This window comes from Pongo pygmaeus, chromosome 11 (genome assembly GCF_028885625.2).
Source record: "Pongo pygmaeus isolate AG05252 chromosome 11, NHGRI_mPonPyg2-v2.0_pri, whole genome shotgun sequence".
NCBI lineage: Eukaryota > Metazoa > Chordata > Mammalia > Primates > Hominidae > Pongo > Pongo pygmaeus.
Window position 1 is genome coordinate 107078930 of NC_072384.2, and position 18808 is coordinate 107097737.

At 39.9% G+C, this 18808-nt stretch overlaps 1 protein-coding gene across 5 annotated transcripts in view; it reads right to left on the reverse strand.

Annotated features, from left to right (window-relative positions):
- Positions 1 to 2697: 2697 nt before the first annotated feature.
- MDH1B (malate dehydrogenase 1B) overlaps positions 2698 to 18808 on the reverse strand; it is a 40821-nt gene continuing 24710 nt past the window's right edge. For 2 of the 5 annotated variants that reach the window (XM_054478874.2, XM_054478872.1), the window contains exons 10-14: positions 16835 to 16912; positions 11526 to 11633; positions 5995 to 6045; positions 4526 to 4592; positions 2704 to 3442 (exon numbers count right to left, since the gene is read on the reverse strand). In XM_054478874.2, the coding sequence (XP_054334849.1) occupies positions 4537 to 4592; positions 5995 to 6045; positions 11526 to 11633; positions 16835 to 16912 (293 nt within the window). In that variant the 3' untranslated portion in view covers positions 2704 to 3442; positions 4526 to 4536. Of the gene's footprint in view, positions 3443 to 4525; positions 4593 to 5994; positions 6046 to 11525; positions 11634 to 16834; positions 16913 to 18808 lie in introns of all 5 variants that reach the window. The other 3 variants (XM_054478876.2, XM_054478875.1, XM_054478877.1) reach the window with 2 other exon arrangements.

Here is an 18808-nt window from a genome sequence, read left to right on the forward strand (position 1 = left end):
TGTAGTCCCAGCTACTCAGGAGGCTGAAGCAGGAGGATCACTTGAGTCCAGAAGTTCAAGACCAGCCTGGGTAACATAGCAAGACCCCATCTCTACAAAAATAAAAATAAAATAAAAAATTAGCTGGGTGTGGTGGCATGTTCCTGTAGTCCCAGCTACTTGAGAGGCTGAGGTGGGAAGATCGCTTGAGCCCAGGAATTCTAGGTTGTACTGAGCCATAATTGTGCCTCTTCACTCTAGGCTGGGTACAGAGCGAGAACTTGTCTCTAAAAAACAAATGATCTAAATATATTTCTTATTAATTCCCTTAAAATGAAAAATTGAAAGATATTTCTCTAGTAAGTTAAATAGCTGTTAGCTATAAGTATATATAGCCACATATTTAAGTATGCAGCCATTGTCTATAAGTAATAGAACCCATCAATAACATGCACTTAAAACATAGAGTTATTTATTGTTTATTAGACAGAAATTCTGGGGTTGATCCAGGGTTGGTTCAGAGGCTCTTTGAAGCCATCGAGGCCTCAGGATTAGGCACCAGGCTTTTTCTGTCTTTCTTTACTGCTACCCTCCTATGCTGGTGATGTCTCTTCTCATGGCTACAAAATGGTTGCTGAAGCTGTGAGCATTACATCCCAGTAGGACAGCATTTTAAGCAGGAAGGAAGTAGGTGGGAGCCAAAGTGCTTTCTCCTTACATACCATTTATTCTCTCTGTCTCATGCAGGCCTCCAGAAGACTTATGTATCAGTGTCCAAAATTGGGCTGTATGCCTACCCCTAGGCCAATCACTGGCAAATGGGACTAAATTAGATATCTCACTATTTATTGGGCCCATCAACCATCCCAACAAAATCGGAGTTCTGTTGGTCACAAGAATTAAGCAGGGCTGTAGGGAGGGCAACTAATAGTGCTTGCTATAGTTACAAAGATTTATAGACACTTAACTCATATTCCAGTGACCAATTAATTACTTTATACACATAATGCCTTTCTCCAAACAATACTCTAATTTTTCTACAGAATAGTCCTCCCTCATGGCTTTACCATGATAGCTTTAACAACACAGAGAAACTACTTATAATAACCTCACATTAAAGTTACTTTTAATGGGAAAATTCAGACTTGAGATTTCCCAAGTTGGTCTATTATATGTAACAGGCTACCATGAGAACTAGTGCATCAGTCGAAAAAATAAAGAAAAAAAAAAAACTCCCTGTGTATTAGTCCATTTTCGTGCTGCTGATAAAGACATACCCGAGGCTGGGCAATTTACAAAAGAAAGAGGTTTAATGGACTCACAGTTCCACAGGGTGGGGAGGCCTCTCAATCATGGTGGATGGCAAGGAGGAACAAGTCACATCTTATGTGGATGGCGGCAGGCAAAGAGAGGGGTTGTGCAGGCAAACTCCCATTTTTAAAGCCATCAGATCTTGTGAGACTTATTCACTATTGTGAGAACAGCATGGAAAAGACCCACCCCCATGATTCATTTATCTCCTGCTGGGTCCCTCCCACAACACGTGGGAATTATGGGAGCTACAAGATGAAATTTGGGTAGGGACAGAAAGCCAAACGACATCACCCTGAAAAATACTTTTGAAGTGGCATCGTAATTATTTCTAAATAAATAGCAAACACTTAACACTTTCCTCCCAGTGTAATTCCATATATTAGTTTGGGACAAATGTGTGGTAGTAGATATGGTGATTAAAATCAATCCATTCTATTCTCCTATAGGAGTCTATTCTAGAGGATTCTTGTCATCCTATGGTGGTCCAAACATATGGCAGTTCATATTCATGCTGGAAGTACAGATTCCTGGGGATGGGGATGAATATGTCCCAAAAGGGGACAAAACTCTGTCTATGTCTCCTCTAGCCCTTTCCTAGATGTCCACCAACTGGAGAAGAAGCTCATTATCTCATTGTTCACAACTTGACACTCATGGGAAGAAAATCACTAAGGGGCAGGGCCACTACTTTGAAAGGTGATGTGTTCATGGTTGTGTTCTTTGTTCTAGCTTTTCTGTCTGGTTATGGGTAATAAGTGAGTCACACAAAACAGATTCAAGGGGTATGGAGCGGGAAATTTAGCTTGGGCTTCTTGGTCTGAATCACAGTTTCTAATCTCACTTAGTTTTATCATAAGAAGCCCTGTATGTTGAGGGGCAACCGCCATGTGCCCAGCTCTGTGTAAAGCACCATTTGATTTCCCATACAGCTCTTGTTCTCTGTGTTAACATTCCTTGGGTTGAGGACCCCACAAGGTCAGGCAATGGTATTGGTAGGATTAGGGCACAAAATCAATGTCCTTAACACAGATATTAAGCTTTCTTCATAATAACATCAAATGAAGTGCTGACTTTGGAAACAAGCAAAAGTCAGTCATGGGTTTGAAATTACCCATTGCATTATGATGGTGCAGAAGCAATGCAGAAGATGCACCTACAATTTCCCTGAATTTTCAGAAAGTAATTTGTATCTTAAGAGCTATTAAACATACAGAGAAAGCACAGATATCAGCAGTTTTTCACATGACTCCTGGGCTTTCAAAAGTTCCTAATTGGCATTGGTAAAGGGCCTTATTAGCCGGAAAATATCTGAGCATACTGGTTTGGCTATTACCGCTTTAATAAAAGACTGTAATTTTTACTTAAACCACGCAATTATATAGTAAAAATATTATGCTTTTCTTTCAAAATTCATTTTATTCAGGCCATATCTGTTGTCAAGGAGCAGAAACCTATTCAATCTAAGCTTTAAAAAAGTGTGATTTATTGTACAGACCTTTATACAAAGCACACCCGAGGAAAAATGGTACAGAGGCAGGTCTTATGATGGTGGTGAACCCAACCAGCTCTGAAGAGCTCACAGGCACATAGTTCACCACCATTAACCTGACCCAGACACCAACTTACTCACTGGTCTCAGTTCAATTATTTTTTGAGAGAGAGAGAGAGAGAGAGAAAATATGATTGGTTCTCCTTGAGTGAAGTACATCTGTTTGGCCTAATTAGTTGAGGCCAAGGTTATGAGGACATTTGAGCAAACATGGCCACTTAGGTGCAGGTCTTAGGTATGGCTGGTGGAAGGAAGCAGGTTCTCTCAGAAGATGTATGGGCAGGTGCAATGACTGACAACTCTATTTTAATGTAGTATAAAAAATAGCATTTGACACCAAAATAGTTCTAAGAAAATGCAATTATTATGAAACAAACATGAGTGGATACAAGTAATGCAAAATGACTGAACTCTGACCTCTGTGCTGTCACAGTGATTTAATTGCCTTGCATAGTATTATCTAAGACTGACATAAATCTTTCAAATTATTCTTCCTTAAATATAGACATTCATATAAATTCTATGTTTATTATGCTACCAAGAAATTATATATTTCATCCAATTTGATCTGTTAGGATTCCACGGTTTTGCCTTCAAAGTCTGTAAAACGAAAAGAATGAAAAGACATAACTATTTCCAAAATATGTTAGTAGCATATGTTATTATTAGCTTTTTTGTTTGCTGGATTCCTGTATTCACGATTCAATAGCTGAGAAAGTGCATGTGTGAGAGCGATTCTATCGGGAAATAAAGCCATGAGATCATAGTTACGTATTTTCATATAGCAAAACTGATTGTGGCCTCTTCCCTGGCCGCAAGCTATTTTTATGTGCTCTCTCCTGGCACCTTGCTTTTCATTCCAAATCATGTATGCAGCTATGTGGTCAGCTCCATTTCTGCTCTTGGCTTTGCTGCTCCTCTACGCACCAATTCTAATTCCCCCTGATTAGCCCCATTCCTAAGTCCATCATACCATACATTTCAGAATGAAAGGTGCATGAAATTTTGTTCATTTTATTGGACATTTAAATAAAAGGGTGGGGGCTTGGGTGAATATCCTGATTGGTCAACCACAAAGAAATCTACATCAGCTTTGTTTTCAACTCAGTTATATACTTGGGAAATCTGGACATGCAGATTACTTGTGTCAATTTCCTTACTTATTCATCTTGAGGGAAGGATTTAATGAAGGATTTAAGGATTCGGTTGCAAAAGTGGGAAGCAGGCCAGGCACAGTGGCTCACGCCTGTAATTCTAGCACTTTGGAAGGCCAAAGTGGATGGTTACTTGGGCCCAGGAGTTTGAGACCAGCCTGGGCAACATTGTGAGACCCTAGATCTACAAAAAAAATTAAAAATTAGTTGGGTGTGGTGATGCATGCCTGTGGTCCCAGCTACTTGAGGGGCTGAGTTCAGAGGATCACAAATCTAGGAGGCTGAGGTTGCAGTGAGCTGTAACCGCACCACTGCACTTCAGCCTGGGCAACAGAGCAGACCCCGTCTTAAAAAAAAAAAGTGGGAAGCTGGGATCCAGGAGAGTAAGCAACCAAGGCTGGGTCCCTGGGGAAGGTGGGAAGTGGGGAGGGTTTGACAAGAATAGTATTGCAAGGAAACTTGATCCTCTATTACCCAGTTCCACTTGTAGAATAAGAAAATACTAGTTAATGTTTTGTCTACCACCTACCATTTAGGAACTCAAGACTGTGGCTTTTCAAAGGTGGTTTGAGGAATTTGATTTGGAAAATCTGCTGCTGCAAATAGAGTTAAAAGAATAGTTTTTAGTATGTAAAGCGCAATAATTTTTGCAGTTATTTCCATTTTCTTCTATCTTGTTCCTTCCACTCTGAGGTTTCTCTGAATGCATTGCTCTCCTAGGAGTTACAAGATGCTAGACCACTGTTATATAAAGTCTCAACCATTGATGATGACTTATCCATGTCCTGAGTGGACAATATGAACAAGCAGATGTTCAGTCAACTGCTCAGTATAGCATCTTTCTACCAACATCCCTATGAAGCCTCCTTCTCTGGCCCCCATAAACCACTGGGCCAACTTCTCAATGATTGCTAGCTTCCTTCTAAATAGATAGTTTCATATGAAGCCGTAAAAATGGAAACAGACTACATTATTATTTTTTTGATATACGGTTTGTATAGGCAGCTTTAGAAAAAATACAATTCTCTACATAAATATTTGCAAGCACTCACATTATATGTATACAGTTGACCCGTGAACAATGTGGAGGTTAGGGACACCATTCCTCTGTGTGATCAGTAATCTACACGTAACTTTCGACTCCCCCAAAACTTAACTAATAGCCCACTGTTGACCAGAAGTCTTGCTGATAACAGTTGATTAACATATATTTTGTATGTTATATGTATCACATACTGCATTCTAACTATAAAGTAAGCTAGAGAAAAGAAAATGTTATTAAGAAAATCATAAGGAAGATAAAATATATTTACTATCCATTAAGTGGAAATGGATCATTTCCACTTAAATCCATTTAATCCTCATTTTCTTTATGTTGACTAGGCTGGGAAGGAGCAGGAGGAAGAGGAGGCGTTGGTCTTGCTGTCTTAGGGATGGCAGAGGTGGAAGAAAATCTGCATAAGTGGACCTGCACAGTTCAAACCCATGCTGTTCAAGGTCAACAGCATATATATGTATGTGTATTTATGTAATACATTATAAATCATATATATGATGAGATATATATACACATAATGAGACAAAAATTCCCAGATTTTCCCTGTTAAGGAGAATTCTAACTTGGCTCTCTCAGTCTCTTCCTCTGACCTGTGTTCTGAGGAAGATGCTGTCTTGCCCTATTGGTTATTTTGGGCTTCATAATAAAGAATTGAGAAGAAAAGGGAAAGGCGAGAAGCAAGAGATACAAGGGACTGGAGTTGAAGTTAGAGTATTTTGGGAGAGTTTGAGGTGAATATGACAAGGAAGCAGTTTTAGTGCTTTTTTAAAAAAAGTTGACATTTTTATGCCCATTTCAAAGTGTTTGTGAAGCATATGAAAAGAAGCAGTTATTTAAAACTTGCTTTGGTCGCTAGACCATAACATTATTCTCTAACAACTGGACAATATGAGTCATGACTATTAGCAATATAGACATTGTTTATAACCCCACTGACTTACCATCTGACATAACTAGATTTTTTTCTTCATCAGGGACCAGATCTTTATGTCCTGAAATCAAAATTAAATAAAACATGCTGGATTTAGAATATAACCAACAACCTAACTAGGTCATGAGATGTTCTAAGTCAATGTTTTTCAAACTTCAGTGCCTATGACCCACAATAAAAGGCACATTTTACATTATAGTCCAATGTGCACATTTGTGTACATATTAATGAAACAAAAAATTACATGAAATAATACCTATCTTTTTCTAATTGTGATGGTTAATACCAAGTGCCAATTTGATTGGATTGAAGGATGCAAAGTATTGATCCTGGGTGTGTCTGTGAGGGTGTTGCCAAAGGAGATTAACATTTGAGTCAGTGGGCTGGGGAAGACAGACCCACCCTTAATCTGGTGGGCACAATCTAATCAGCTGCCAGCAAATATAAAGGAGGAAGAAAAATGTGAAAAGGTGAGAACTGCCTAGCCTCCCAGCCTACATTTTTCTCCCATGCTGGATGCTTCCTGCCCTCAAACACTGGACTCCAAGTTTTTCAATTTTGAGACTCGGACTGGCTCTCCTTGCTCCTCAAGCTTGCAGACAGCCCATTGTGGGAACTTGTGATCATGTAACTTAATACTTAATAAATTCCCCTTTATTTATTCATAAGTATCCTATTAGTTCTGTCCCTCTACGGAACCTTGACTATACAGATTTTGGTACCAGGAGTGGTTCTGGAGAAACGAAATATTAAGGATGGAGTTATTTTGTTGGTTTTCGGGTTTCTGGAGTTGGCTGCTTAGTATGATTCGACCTCCAAATGCTAAGGACCTAAGGACTCTACTTTTAATAGTACGGAGAACACTGATAGTCCTTGGCATGAACTGTTTAATGAGTTATGCAAAATAAATGCATTTGACACTCCTGATTCACTGCCCAGGAGAGGCAGGGAGTTTAGTGACTCTATACATAATACCTTTGACCATATGTGGTGAACAAAGGAACATAATGAAGCTGGTTAGCTGCTCCTAAGTTCAGTGGACAAAGTGATGAAAGAAAATGATGAACTCAGAGATTCTGTCTCCTGGCTTCAGAAGCAGATACTGAGCCTCAAATCTGCAAAGATTGCCCTGAGTGAGTCTTATCTCCTGTAGAGAAAGAGCTGAAATTATGGAAAAACAGACACAAGCTCTTATTATGTGAGTGGCTGAACTGCAACGAAAAGTGTATGTGCAGCATTGCCAGGTGTCTCCTGTTAAAGTGAGGGCATTAATTGGAAGAGAATGGGATGCTGCAACTTGGAATGGAGACGTGTGGGAGAACCCTGATGAAGCTGGGGACACTGAGTTTGTAAACTCTGATGAACCTTTTTTGCCGGAAGGAACAGCTTCCCCATACCCAGTAGTGGCAACATCCCCTCCCTGACCCATGCTGTCATCAGCCTTTCCACCTTTGTCTGAGGGGATAAACCCTGTGCTGCCTGAGGCAAGAGTGATGGCCTCCCCTGAGTCAGTTGCCAGGAAAAATAATGTTGATTCTCCTTAGTAGCCACCCCTAACACCCTTGTTTGCTTCTAGACCTATAACTAGACTAAAGTCTCGGTGGGCCTCTAGAGGTGAGGTTGAGAGTATGACCCATGAAGAAGTGTGCTACACTCAAAAAGAGCTGCTTGATGTCTCTTTTTCTTTCTTTCTTTTTTTTTTTTTTTTTGAGACAGAGTCTCATTCTGTCACCCAGGCTGGAGTGCAGTGGTGTGATCTTGGCTCAAGCTCCGCCTCCTGGGTTCACGCCATTCTCCTGCCTCAGCCTCCCAAGTAGCTGGGACTACAGGCGCCTGCCACCATGCCTGGCTAATTTTGTTTTTATATTTTTAGTAGAGATGGGGTTTCACCATGTTAGCCAGGATGGTCTCAATCTCCTGACTTTGTGATCTGCCCACCTCGGCCTCCCAAAGTGCTGGGATTATAGGCGTGAGCCACCACGCCCAGCCGATGTCTCTAATTTATATAAACAGAAATCTGGAGAACAGGTATGGGAATGGATATTAAGGGTATGGGATAAATAGTTGAAGGAACATAGAGTTGGATCAGGCTGAATTTATTGACTTGGGCCTACTAAGTAGGGACTCTGCATTTAATGTTACAGCTCGGGAAGTTAAAAAAGGTTCTAATAGTTTATTTGCTTGGTTAGCTGAAATATGGATTAAAAGATGGCCCACTGTGAGTGAGCTGGAAATGCCTGATCTCCCTTGGTTTAATGGAAGGGATCCAAAGGCTTAGGGAGATTGGGATGGTGGAGTGGATTAGTCACTTTAGACCTACTCATCCCAGCTGGGAGGGTCCAGAAGATATACCCTTGACCAATGCCTTGTGAAACAGATTTGTGAGGGTAGCACCTGCATCTTTGAAGAGCCCTGTAATTGCTCTTCTCTGTGTGTCAGATCTAACAGTGGGAACCACAGTCACTCAACTACAAAACTTAAATACACTGGGAATAACTGGATCCCAAGGTGGCAGGGGCCAAGTGGTGGCACTTAACCAACCATCAAAGGCAAGGTGGGGCCAGGTGCAGTGGCTCACGCCTGTAATTCCAGCACTTTGGGAGCCCGAGGTGGGCGGATCACGAGGTCAGGAGATTGTGACCATCCTGGCTAACGCGGTGAAACCCCATCTGTACTAAAAATACAAAAAATTAGCTGGGCATGGTGGCAGGCACCTGTGGTCTCAGCTACTCGGGAGGCTGAGGCAGGAGAATGGAGTGAACCCAGGAGGTGGAGCTTGCAGTGAGCCGAGATCACACCACTGCACTCCAGCCTGGGCGACAGAGCGAGACTCTGTCTCAAAAAAAAAAAAAAAAAAAAAAAAAAAAGGCAAGGTGGGCATAACTGCCATAATGGACAGCAGAGACAAAGCAGCAAACAGAATAGTCTGACTTGTGTAGAGCTCTGGCATTGGCTAATTAATCATGGTGTTCCTAGAAGTGAAATTGACAGGAAGCCTACTGCATTCCTACTTAATATATATAAGGAAAAAACTTCTAGGTTGAATGGATAAAAGACGCATTTGAATTATAAAACAGAGAATTGTGGCCCTTCAATCAATTTCCAGATTTGAGCCAGTTTACAGACCCTGAATCCCTTGAATGAAGGGGAGACCAAGCCCCCTTGAGGAAGGACCCTACTACATTACTGACAATTTATGCAGTGAATCTTTCTCCCAACTTTCCCCAAGGGGACCTCTGGCCATTTACCAGAGTAACTGTGCAATGGGGAAAGGGATATAATCAGACATTTCAAGGACTTCTGGACACTGGCTCTGAGCTGACATTGATTCCAGGGCACCCAAAACATAATTGTGGTCTTCCAGTTAAAGTAGGGGCTTATGGAGGTCAGGTAATTAACGGAATTTTAGCTCAGGTCTGACTTACAGAGGGTCCAGTGGGTCTCTGGACTCATCCTGTGGTCATTTCCCCAGTGCCAGAATGCATAATTGGCATAGACAAACTTAGCAGCTGGCAGAACCCCCACATTGGCTCCCTGACTGGTAGGGTGAGGGCTATTATGATGGAAAAGGCCAAATGGAAGCCATCAGGGCTTCCTCTACCTAGAAAAATAGTAAATCAAAAACAATTTCGTATCCCTGGAGGTTTCGCAGAAATTAGTACCACTATCAAGGACCTGAAAGACGCAGGGGTGGTGATTCCCACCACATCCCCGTTCAACTCTCCAATTTGGTCTGTGCAGAAGACAGATGGATCTTGGAGAATGACTGTAGATTATCGTAAGCTTAACTAAGTGGTGACTCCAGTTGCAGCTGCTGTACCAGATGTACCAGATGCTCATTGCTTGAGCAAATTAACACATCTCCTGGTACCTGGTATGCAGCCATTGATTCGGCAAATGCCTTTTTCTCCATTCCTGTCCATAAGGCCCACCTGAAGGAATTTGCCTTCAGTTGGCAAGTCCAGCAATGTACATTTATTGTCCTACCTCAGAGGTATATCACCTCTCAGGCTTTGTGTCATAATCTCATTTGGAGCGACCTTGATTGCTTTTCACTTCCACAAGATATTGCACTGGTTCATTACACTGATGACATTATGCTGACTGGATCCACTGAGCAAGAAGTAGCAAACACTGGACTTATTGGTGAGACATTTACATGCCAGAAGATAGGAAATAAATTTGACTAAAATTCAGGGACTTTCTACTTCAGTAAAATTTCTAGGGGTCCAGTGGTGTGGGGCCTGTGGAGATATTCCTTCTAAGGTGAAGGATAAGTTGCTGCATTTGGCCCCTCCTACAACCAAGAAAGAAGCATAATGCCTAGTGGGCCTATTTGGATTTTGGAGGCAACACATTCCTCATTTGGGTGTGTTACTTCCACCCATTTATTGAGTGACCTGAAAGGCTGGCTGCCAGTTTTGAGTGGAGTCCAGAACAGGAGAAGGCTCTGCAACAGGTCCAGGCTGCTGTACAAGCTGCTCTCCCACTTGGGCCGTATGACCCAGCAGATGCAATGGTGCTTGAGGTGTCAGTGATAGATAGGAATGCTGTTTGGAGCCTTTGGCAGGCCCCCATAGGTGAATCACAGCAGAGGCCTCTAGGATTTTGGAGCAAGGCCCTGCCATCTTCTGTAGATAACTACTGCCCTTTTGAGAGACAGCTCTTGGCCTGTTACTGGGCTTTGGTGGAAACTGAACGTTTGACTATGGCTTATCAAGTCATCATGTGACCTGAATTGCCTGTCATGAACTGAGTGCTTTCTGACCCATCTAGCCATAAAATGGGCCATGCGCAGCAGCATTCCATCATCAAATGGAAGTGGTGTATATGTGATTGGGCTCAAGCACGTCCTGGAAGCACAAGTAAGTTACATGAGGAAGTGGCTCAAATGCCCGTGGTCTCCACTGCTGCCACCCTGCCTTCTCTTCCCCAGCCTGTATAGATGGCCTCATGGGAGTTCCCTATGATCAGGTGACAGAGGAAGAAAAGGCTAGGGCCTGGTTCACAGATGGCTCTGCATGATATGCAGGCACCACCCGAAAGTGGACAGCTGCAGCACTACAGCCCCTTTCTAGGAAATCCCTGAAGGACAGCAGTGAAGAGAAATCTTCCCAGCGGGCAGAACTTCGAGCAGTGTACCTGATTGTGCACTTTGTATGGAAGGAGAAATGGCCAGATGTGCAATTATATACTGATTCATGGGCTGTAGCCAATGGTTTGGCTGGATGGTCAAGGACTTGGAAGAAGCATGATTGGAAAATTGGTGACAAAGAAATTTGGGGAAGAGGTATGTGGATGGACCTCTTTGAGTGGTGAAAAACTGAAGATATTTGCATCCCATGTGAGTGCTCACCAACGGGTGACCTTAGCAGAGAAGGATTTTAATAATCAGGTGGATAGGATGACCTGTTCTGTGGACACCACTCAGCCTTATTCCCCAGCCACTCCTGTCATTGCCCAATAGGCCCATGAACAAAGTGGCCATGGTGGCAGGGATGGAGGTTACACATGCGCTCAGCAACAAGGACTTCCACTCACCAAGGCTGATGTGGCTACAGCCACTGCTGAATGCCCCATTTGCCAGCAGCAGAGACCAACACTGAGTCCTCGATATGGCACCATTCCTCGGGGTGATCAGTCGGTTACCTGGTGGCAGGTTGATTATACTGGACCTCTTCCATCATGGAAAGGGCAGAGGTTTGTCTTCACTGGAACAGACACTTACACCAGATATAGGTTTGCCTATCCTGCACACAATGCTTCTGCCATGACTACCATCCATGGACTCATGGAATGCCTTATCCACTGGCATGGTATTCCACACAGCATTGCCTCTGACCAAGGCACTCACTTTACAGCTAAAGAAGTGGGGCAGTGGGCTTAGGCCCATGGAATTCACAGGTCTTACCATGTTCCCCATCATCCTGAAGCAGCTGGATTGATAGAATGGTGGAATGGCCTTTTGAAGTCACAGTTACAATGCCAACTAGGTGACAATACTTTGCAGGGCTGGGGCAAAGTTCTCCAGAAGGCCATGTATGCTCTCAATCAGTGTCCAATATATGATACTGTTTCACCCATAGCCAGGAATCACAGGTCTAGGAATCAAGGGGTGGAAGTGGAAGTGGCACCACTCACCATCACCTCTAGTGATCCACTAGCAACATTTTTGCTTCCTGTTCCTGTGACATTATGTTTTGCTGGCCTAGAGGTCTTAGTTCCAGAGGGAAGAACGCTGCCACCAGGAGACACAAAAATCCCATTAAACTGGAAATTAAGATTGCCACCTGGACACTTTGGGCTCCTCCTACCTTTCAGTCAACAGGCTAAGAAGGGAGTTACAGTGCTGGCTGGGGTGACTGACCCAGACTATCAAGATGAAATCAGTTTACTATTCCATAATGGAGGTGAGGAAGAGTATAATTCATTAGGGCCTATCTTAGTATTACTATGCCCTGTGATAAAGGTCAGTGGGAAACTATAATAGCCCAATTCAGGCAGGACTACAAATGGTCCAGACCCCTCAGGAATGAAGGCTTGGGTCACTCCACCATGGAAAAAACCATGACCTGCTGAGGTGCTTGCTGAAGGCAAAGAGAATACAGAATGGATAGTAGAAGATAGTCATGAATACCAGCTGCAACCACATGACCAGCTGCAGAAATGAGGACTGTAACTGTCATGAGTGTTTCCTTCTTCTTTTGTTAAAAACATGTTTGTGCATGTATACACTTGTACTAAGAAAATATCTTCATTTTATTTCCTTTTCCTTTATCATGTGAAATAAGATTTATTGACTTCACATTAGCATTTAAGTATTGTTAACTTTCTGTAGTAGTATTTGGGTTGGAAATTAGTGCGTTTCCGGTTGTATGAAGGATAGTTGTATTATGTTAGGCATAATTACGATCTTATTATTGTCTTTATTTGAAGATTATGTATGATCTCAGGAGATGTGCATGGGTTCAAGTTGACAAGGGCTGAATTTGTGATGATTAATACTGAGTGTCAACTTGATGGGATTGAAGGATGCAAAGTATTGATCCTGGGTGTCTGTGAGGGTGTTGCCAAAGGAGATTAACCTTTGAGTCAGTAGGCTGGGGAAGGCAGACACACCCTTAATCTGGTGGGCACAATCTAACCAGCTGCCAGCAAATATAAAGCAGGAAGAAAAATGTGAAAAGGTGAGAATTGCCTAGCCTCCCAGCCTACATCTCTCTTCCATGCTGGATGCTTCCTGCCCTCAAACACTGGACTCCAAATTCTTCAATTTTGAGACTTGGTCTGGCTCTCCTTGCTCCACAAGCTTGCAGACAGCCTACTGTGGGAACTTTTGATCATGTAAGTTATTACTTAATAAACTCCCCTTTATATATATATACATAAAATATATATTTATATATGATGTATTTTTATATATTATATAATATATAAATATTTTATAAAATATATAAAATATATTATTGTTTATATAATACATCATATATAATATATAAAATATATTATTGGTTATATAATACATCATATATAATATATAATATATATTTATAAATATATATTATATATAATATATAATTTTATATATTATTATATATTATATAAAAATATATAAAAATACATAATATATTATATATTATACATATAATATAAATATATAATATTATATTATATATAATATATTATATATAATATATATTATGTATAATATAATATTATATATCATATATTATATATTATATATATTATAAATATATTATATATAACATATACATATAAATATTATATATTTATATTTAATAATAAATATAAAATATATAAATATATAATATATAAATATATAATATATAAACATATATGTATATAAAATATATAATTATCAATATATCTATATATAAATATCAATATATCTATATATAAATATCAATATATCTATATATAAATATCAATATATCTATATATAAATATCAATATATCTATATATAAATATAAATATATCTATTTATATATAAATATATTTATATAAATATAATATATTATATATAAATATATTATATATAATATAAATATATTTATATATAAATATATTAATATATAATTATATATAATTACAATAATTTATATATAATTATATATAATTACAATAATTTATATATAATTATAAAAATATATATTTTAATATATAAATACATATTATATATAATATTTATATAATATATATTATAAATATATAATGTATAATAAATATTATATATTTAATATATAATTATAGTTAATATGAATATTTTATATATATATATATATATATATATATATATATACTATTAGTTCTATCCCTCTAGGGAACCCTGACTAATAAACTAATCTAGTCCTACTTACCCTTTTCTTGTTTTTCCTACTTGCCTTTTTCTTTCTATTCTATTCTAGTTCATTGGGGAAAAAAATCTGGTCTCCTTACTGTTTTCTTATCAATTTCATTCTATTTCAGTGAAAAAAATGCTAGTGATTAAATTGATTTTATTAATCACTATATGTTTTTTACAATCCACCTAAGCTTATGGAAATGTTTCTCAAAATATGGAAAACACTGTAATTGGTTATATTTGATTCTATGCTTATTCAACAAATGGTCTGCAAAACAACCTTAAATCAACCTCATTTTCTCTCTTTTATCACAACTAAAGTACTTTAATCTGCATAAGCTTATGATTTATTCAGGTAGAGGTCTAAGAACCTGAAACTGTAATTAGCAACTTAAACTGTTCTGATGTGAGTAGTCTCAGGAATACACACTCTACAATTTGGCTTCTCTTCCTCCACCGTGGAAAGCTGCCATCTCCTTCATGACAGATCTTACAGTTTCCCTCAGTTCTCACAAGGGGCTTGGTGCCCTCAGATCTTAAGTGTTGCTTAACACCAGTTGGGCCAATGCAATAATAGTGCTGCCACTCAGATATCTAGAGAGACACTGTCTAGGTGGGACTGAGTTCACCATGCTTGTCAGAACAGTGATTTGGGCTGTTGATAATCCTCTATAGGGCTCATGTTACAGCTGGATTAATTCTCTAAGCCTGACTCCATCTATTTTGTGCTTTGTCCTGAGAACTAAGCTCTGATTTTTTTATTTTGCCCTAATTCCTTTCTTTTCTTTTCTTTTTTTTTTTTTTTTTTTGAGACAGAGTTTTGCTCTTGTTGCACAGGCTGGAGTGCAATGGTGTGATCTTGGCTCACCACAACCTCCGCTTCCCAGGTTCAAGTGATTCTCCTGCCTCAGCCTCCTGAGTAGCTGGGATTACAGGCATGTGCCACCACACCCAGCTAATTTTTTTGTATGACGGGGTTTCTCCATGTTGATCAGGCTGGTCTAAAACTCCCGACCTCAGGTGACCTGCCTGCCTTCGCCTCCCAAAGTGCTGGGATTACAGGCGTAAGCCACCGTGCTCAGCCACCCAAATTCCTTTCTAAGGGGTCTGGAGAGTCATGCCCTATAAACCATAAATTCTCACCAGATGTGTTTTATTTAACCCTGTATATCGTGACTTACTTTCCAATCTGACTCTGCCATAACAAGGAAGAAAATCAAAATGTTTTACCCCAAAATATATTTCCTTGCCATGCCTTGAAATTGCCCTGCAAAATGTCTTGCGGGAAAAATCCACATTCTATAGAGAATCTCCTCTCCCTTTTGTTTTCCTTCCTTCCCCCCCAGAACCAGGAGATAATCAATGAAGAGCCAGGCACCCTTGATAAGAAACAAATTATAACCTGCTCTCTCTGAAGTTGGCTATCTGACAGCTTCCTCTGCACAATAAAACTTCATCTCCACAATCCTTTATTTTAACCTAAACATTCCTTTCTACCAATCCCAGGTCTTTAGACAAACTTCACCAATTGTCTGCCAGAAAATGTTTAAATTTGTCTATAGCCTGGAGGCCCCCACCACACCCTTTGACTTGTCCCGCCTTTCTGAACGAAACCAGTGTATTTCTTAAACGTATTTGATTGATGTCTCATGCCTTCCTAAAATATATAAAACCAAGCTGTACCCCGACTATCTTGGACATATGTTCTCAGGACCTCCTGAGGGCTGTACCATGGGCCATGGTCACTCATATTTGGCTTGGAATAAATCTCTCAAAATATCCCACAGAGTTTGACTCTTTTCATCAACAGTCCCATCATCCACCATCCACTAGTCATACTGCTAACTAACCACTCAGCTAGACAACAGGTGGCCCCTACCTACCTTTCCAGCCTCATCTATCCTATACGCATCCAGAAGACATTGTATTCGGAAGACATGTACATTGTTGTACAGAAGATCTCCAGACATTTTTCATATTCTATGACTGAACTAGCTCAGTTTCTGAAGAAATGCCCATTTTTCTTTAGCCATCTTATGTCCCAACTAGATTTCAAGATGTAATTAAATTTTCTCCTTTATACAAGGCTTTCTCCTTTTCATGTGAGTTTTTAGACTACTTATTAAGTACTTTTCTTCCTTTTGACCTGTCTTGCCTTGTTTTTTTAAGCCATTTAATTCACTGTGTGTCTTGGCATTTACCTTTTCATATTCTCATGGCTCCTTTCCCCAGTGAGTGGGGCCATCACTTCCTTATTGTGCCCCCAGTGTCTCTCACAGTGACCAGCAGATAGAAGGTGCACAGTGACTATCTGGTAATTTTCTCCGAAGACTTAAACAGATTTTAAATATAATCTTATTTTTTGAATATAGGATGACTTAACTCCCACTTTATGGTTGGTGGGTGATCAAACTTCTTTCTTTGCAATGTAGTGTTAACTCTTGAATAAAAAGGGCAGTTTAAAAAATTGAGTGTAAGTGTACCTACCATCTGAGACCTGTTCTTCCTGGCTGTCATCTGTGATGAGTAAGGAGATCCTTTTATCTTTTTTACGTAGTTCAGTTTCTGAAATCAGGAAATTAAGTATTGCATTAATTGAAGAGATTAAACAAGCCTCACACAAGAATAATCTCATTGATATGTTAGTAAGCAGAGACCTCCACACTGTGAGATTCTCTGATTTTGGAATATCTCAAAGAGTGTTTCTTTGCGGGGACAAGAGCCAAAGGTGACAGAGTTAAGACCAACCGAACACACACACACACACACACACACACACACACACACACACACACACACAGAAACCCCTTGACCTTTGTTAATAAAAACACAGCATAAAATCAAGTCTTTTTTTTTCTGTCACAAAACTGTCTATAATGCAAGTATATATGGGACAGCTAGGACTAACTACAAGTCAATGGAGTCAATTTTAGAATGACTGCTTTGTAGCCCACTCCCGTGAAAGGAATTTGAAGCTCTATTCTGCCTAGTGCAGGAAGCAACACAGAGGGCCTCTAAATTCTGAGAATAAAAGAATCTGAGTTAAAATCAACGGCCGATTGGACTTCTACATATCCCTCTGTGCCTGCACCTCCACCTTCCTGCCTCCTCTGGGCTTTGGTTTGGCTCACTCCTGGTGACTTGGCCATCAGCCAGAACCGCCTTTGAATTCCCAAACCCCACCCTCTCTCTGTCCTTCCTCCCCAGCTTCCTGTACTTTCACCTCACTCAACCCTCTCTGGTCTGGACCAATGGCACCCACTCTGTCCCCTGCAGTTTATTTTGATCAGTTAGTCCATTCTGAAAGGCAGCAACTATTTTAATTGGTTGGGATCTGTACCCATACTGGTTGTCAAATAGTTTCAATATCCCCTTTGTTTGGACTTTTTTATTTTATTTCTATTTATTACTTCCTTCCTTATCCAGTCTAGACCCCCATAGTCTATCACTTCATCTGCTTTCTTGCAATGGCCTTCAATTTCTTTGCCTCACCTTCTTCGTTCCCAAACGCTAAGTGAACTGGACTCATTTTCCATTATCATGTTCAATGTGGATAACCAAAGTCGCCTTAGCACCTATCTAAGGCACCAGTAAAGCACGTGTACAAATGTGAGAAAAATAAAAACTTTTTGGAAATAATTTGCTACTCCAAATAAAGTCAACATGGAAAAACTCAAAATTTTGTTGGAATACATTGTGGTGTTATTTTTACTCTAAACTGCATTTATTCTAACAGCAGGGGGTGGCAGTATACTCTAATATTTTGGGGTTTACTACAATCATGCATCTAGGTTTCTGCTCCTGCAACCAGGCAGCTGAGCACCTTTGCAAGGAATCACACAATCGTACATCACAGGCACTACAAATTAATGGTCCCTAACTTCCACTGAGCCCTTAGCTCTGAAAAAAATTATATTTTTTTCTGTGTTGTGTCTCTCCCTTCCCCTTAACAGTTGCAGTAATGTGTCACTTAATAATGGGAGAGACATTCTGAGAAATGCATCGCTAGGTAATTTTGTTATTGCGTGAACATGAGAGAATGTACTTACACAAACCTAGATAGTATAGGCTACTATACACCTAGGCTACAAACCTGCACTGCAGGTTACTGTACTGAATACTGTAGGCAATTGTAACCATAATGGTATTTGTGTATTTAAACATGTCTAAATATAGAAAAGGTACAGGAAAAGAAAACAGCATAAAAGATTAAAAAATGGTACAACTGTATAGGGCACTTACCATGAATGAAGCTTGAGGGACTGGAAGTTGCTCTGGGTGAGTCAGTGAGTGAGTGACGAGTGAATGTGAAGGCCTAGGACATTATTGTAGACTACTGCAGACTGATAAACACCATGCACTTAGGCTATACTGAATTTATTTTAAAAACTTTTTCTTTCTTCAATAATAAATTAACCTTAGCTTACTGTATATTTTTACTTTATAAGCTTTTATGTTTTT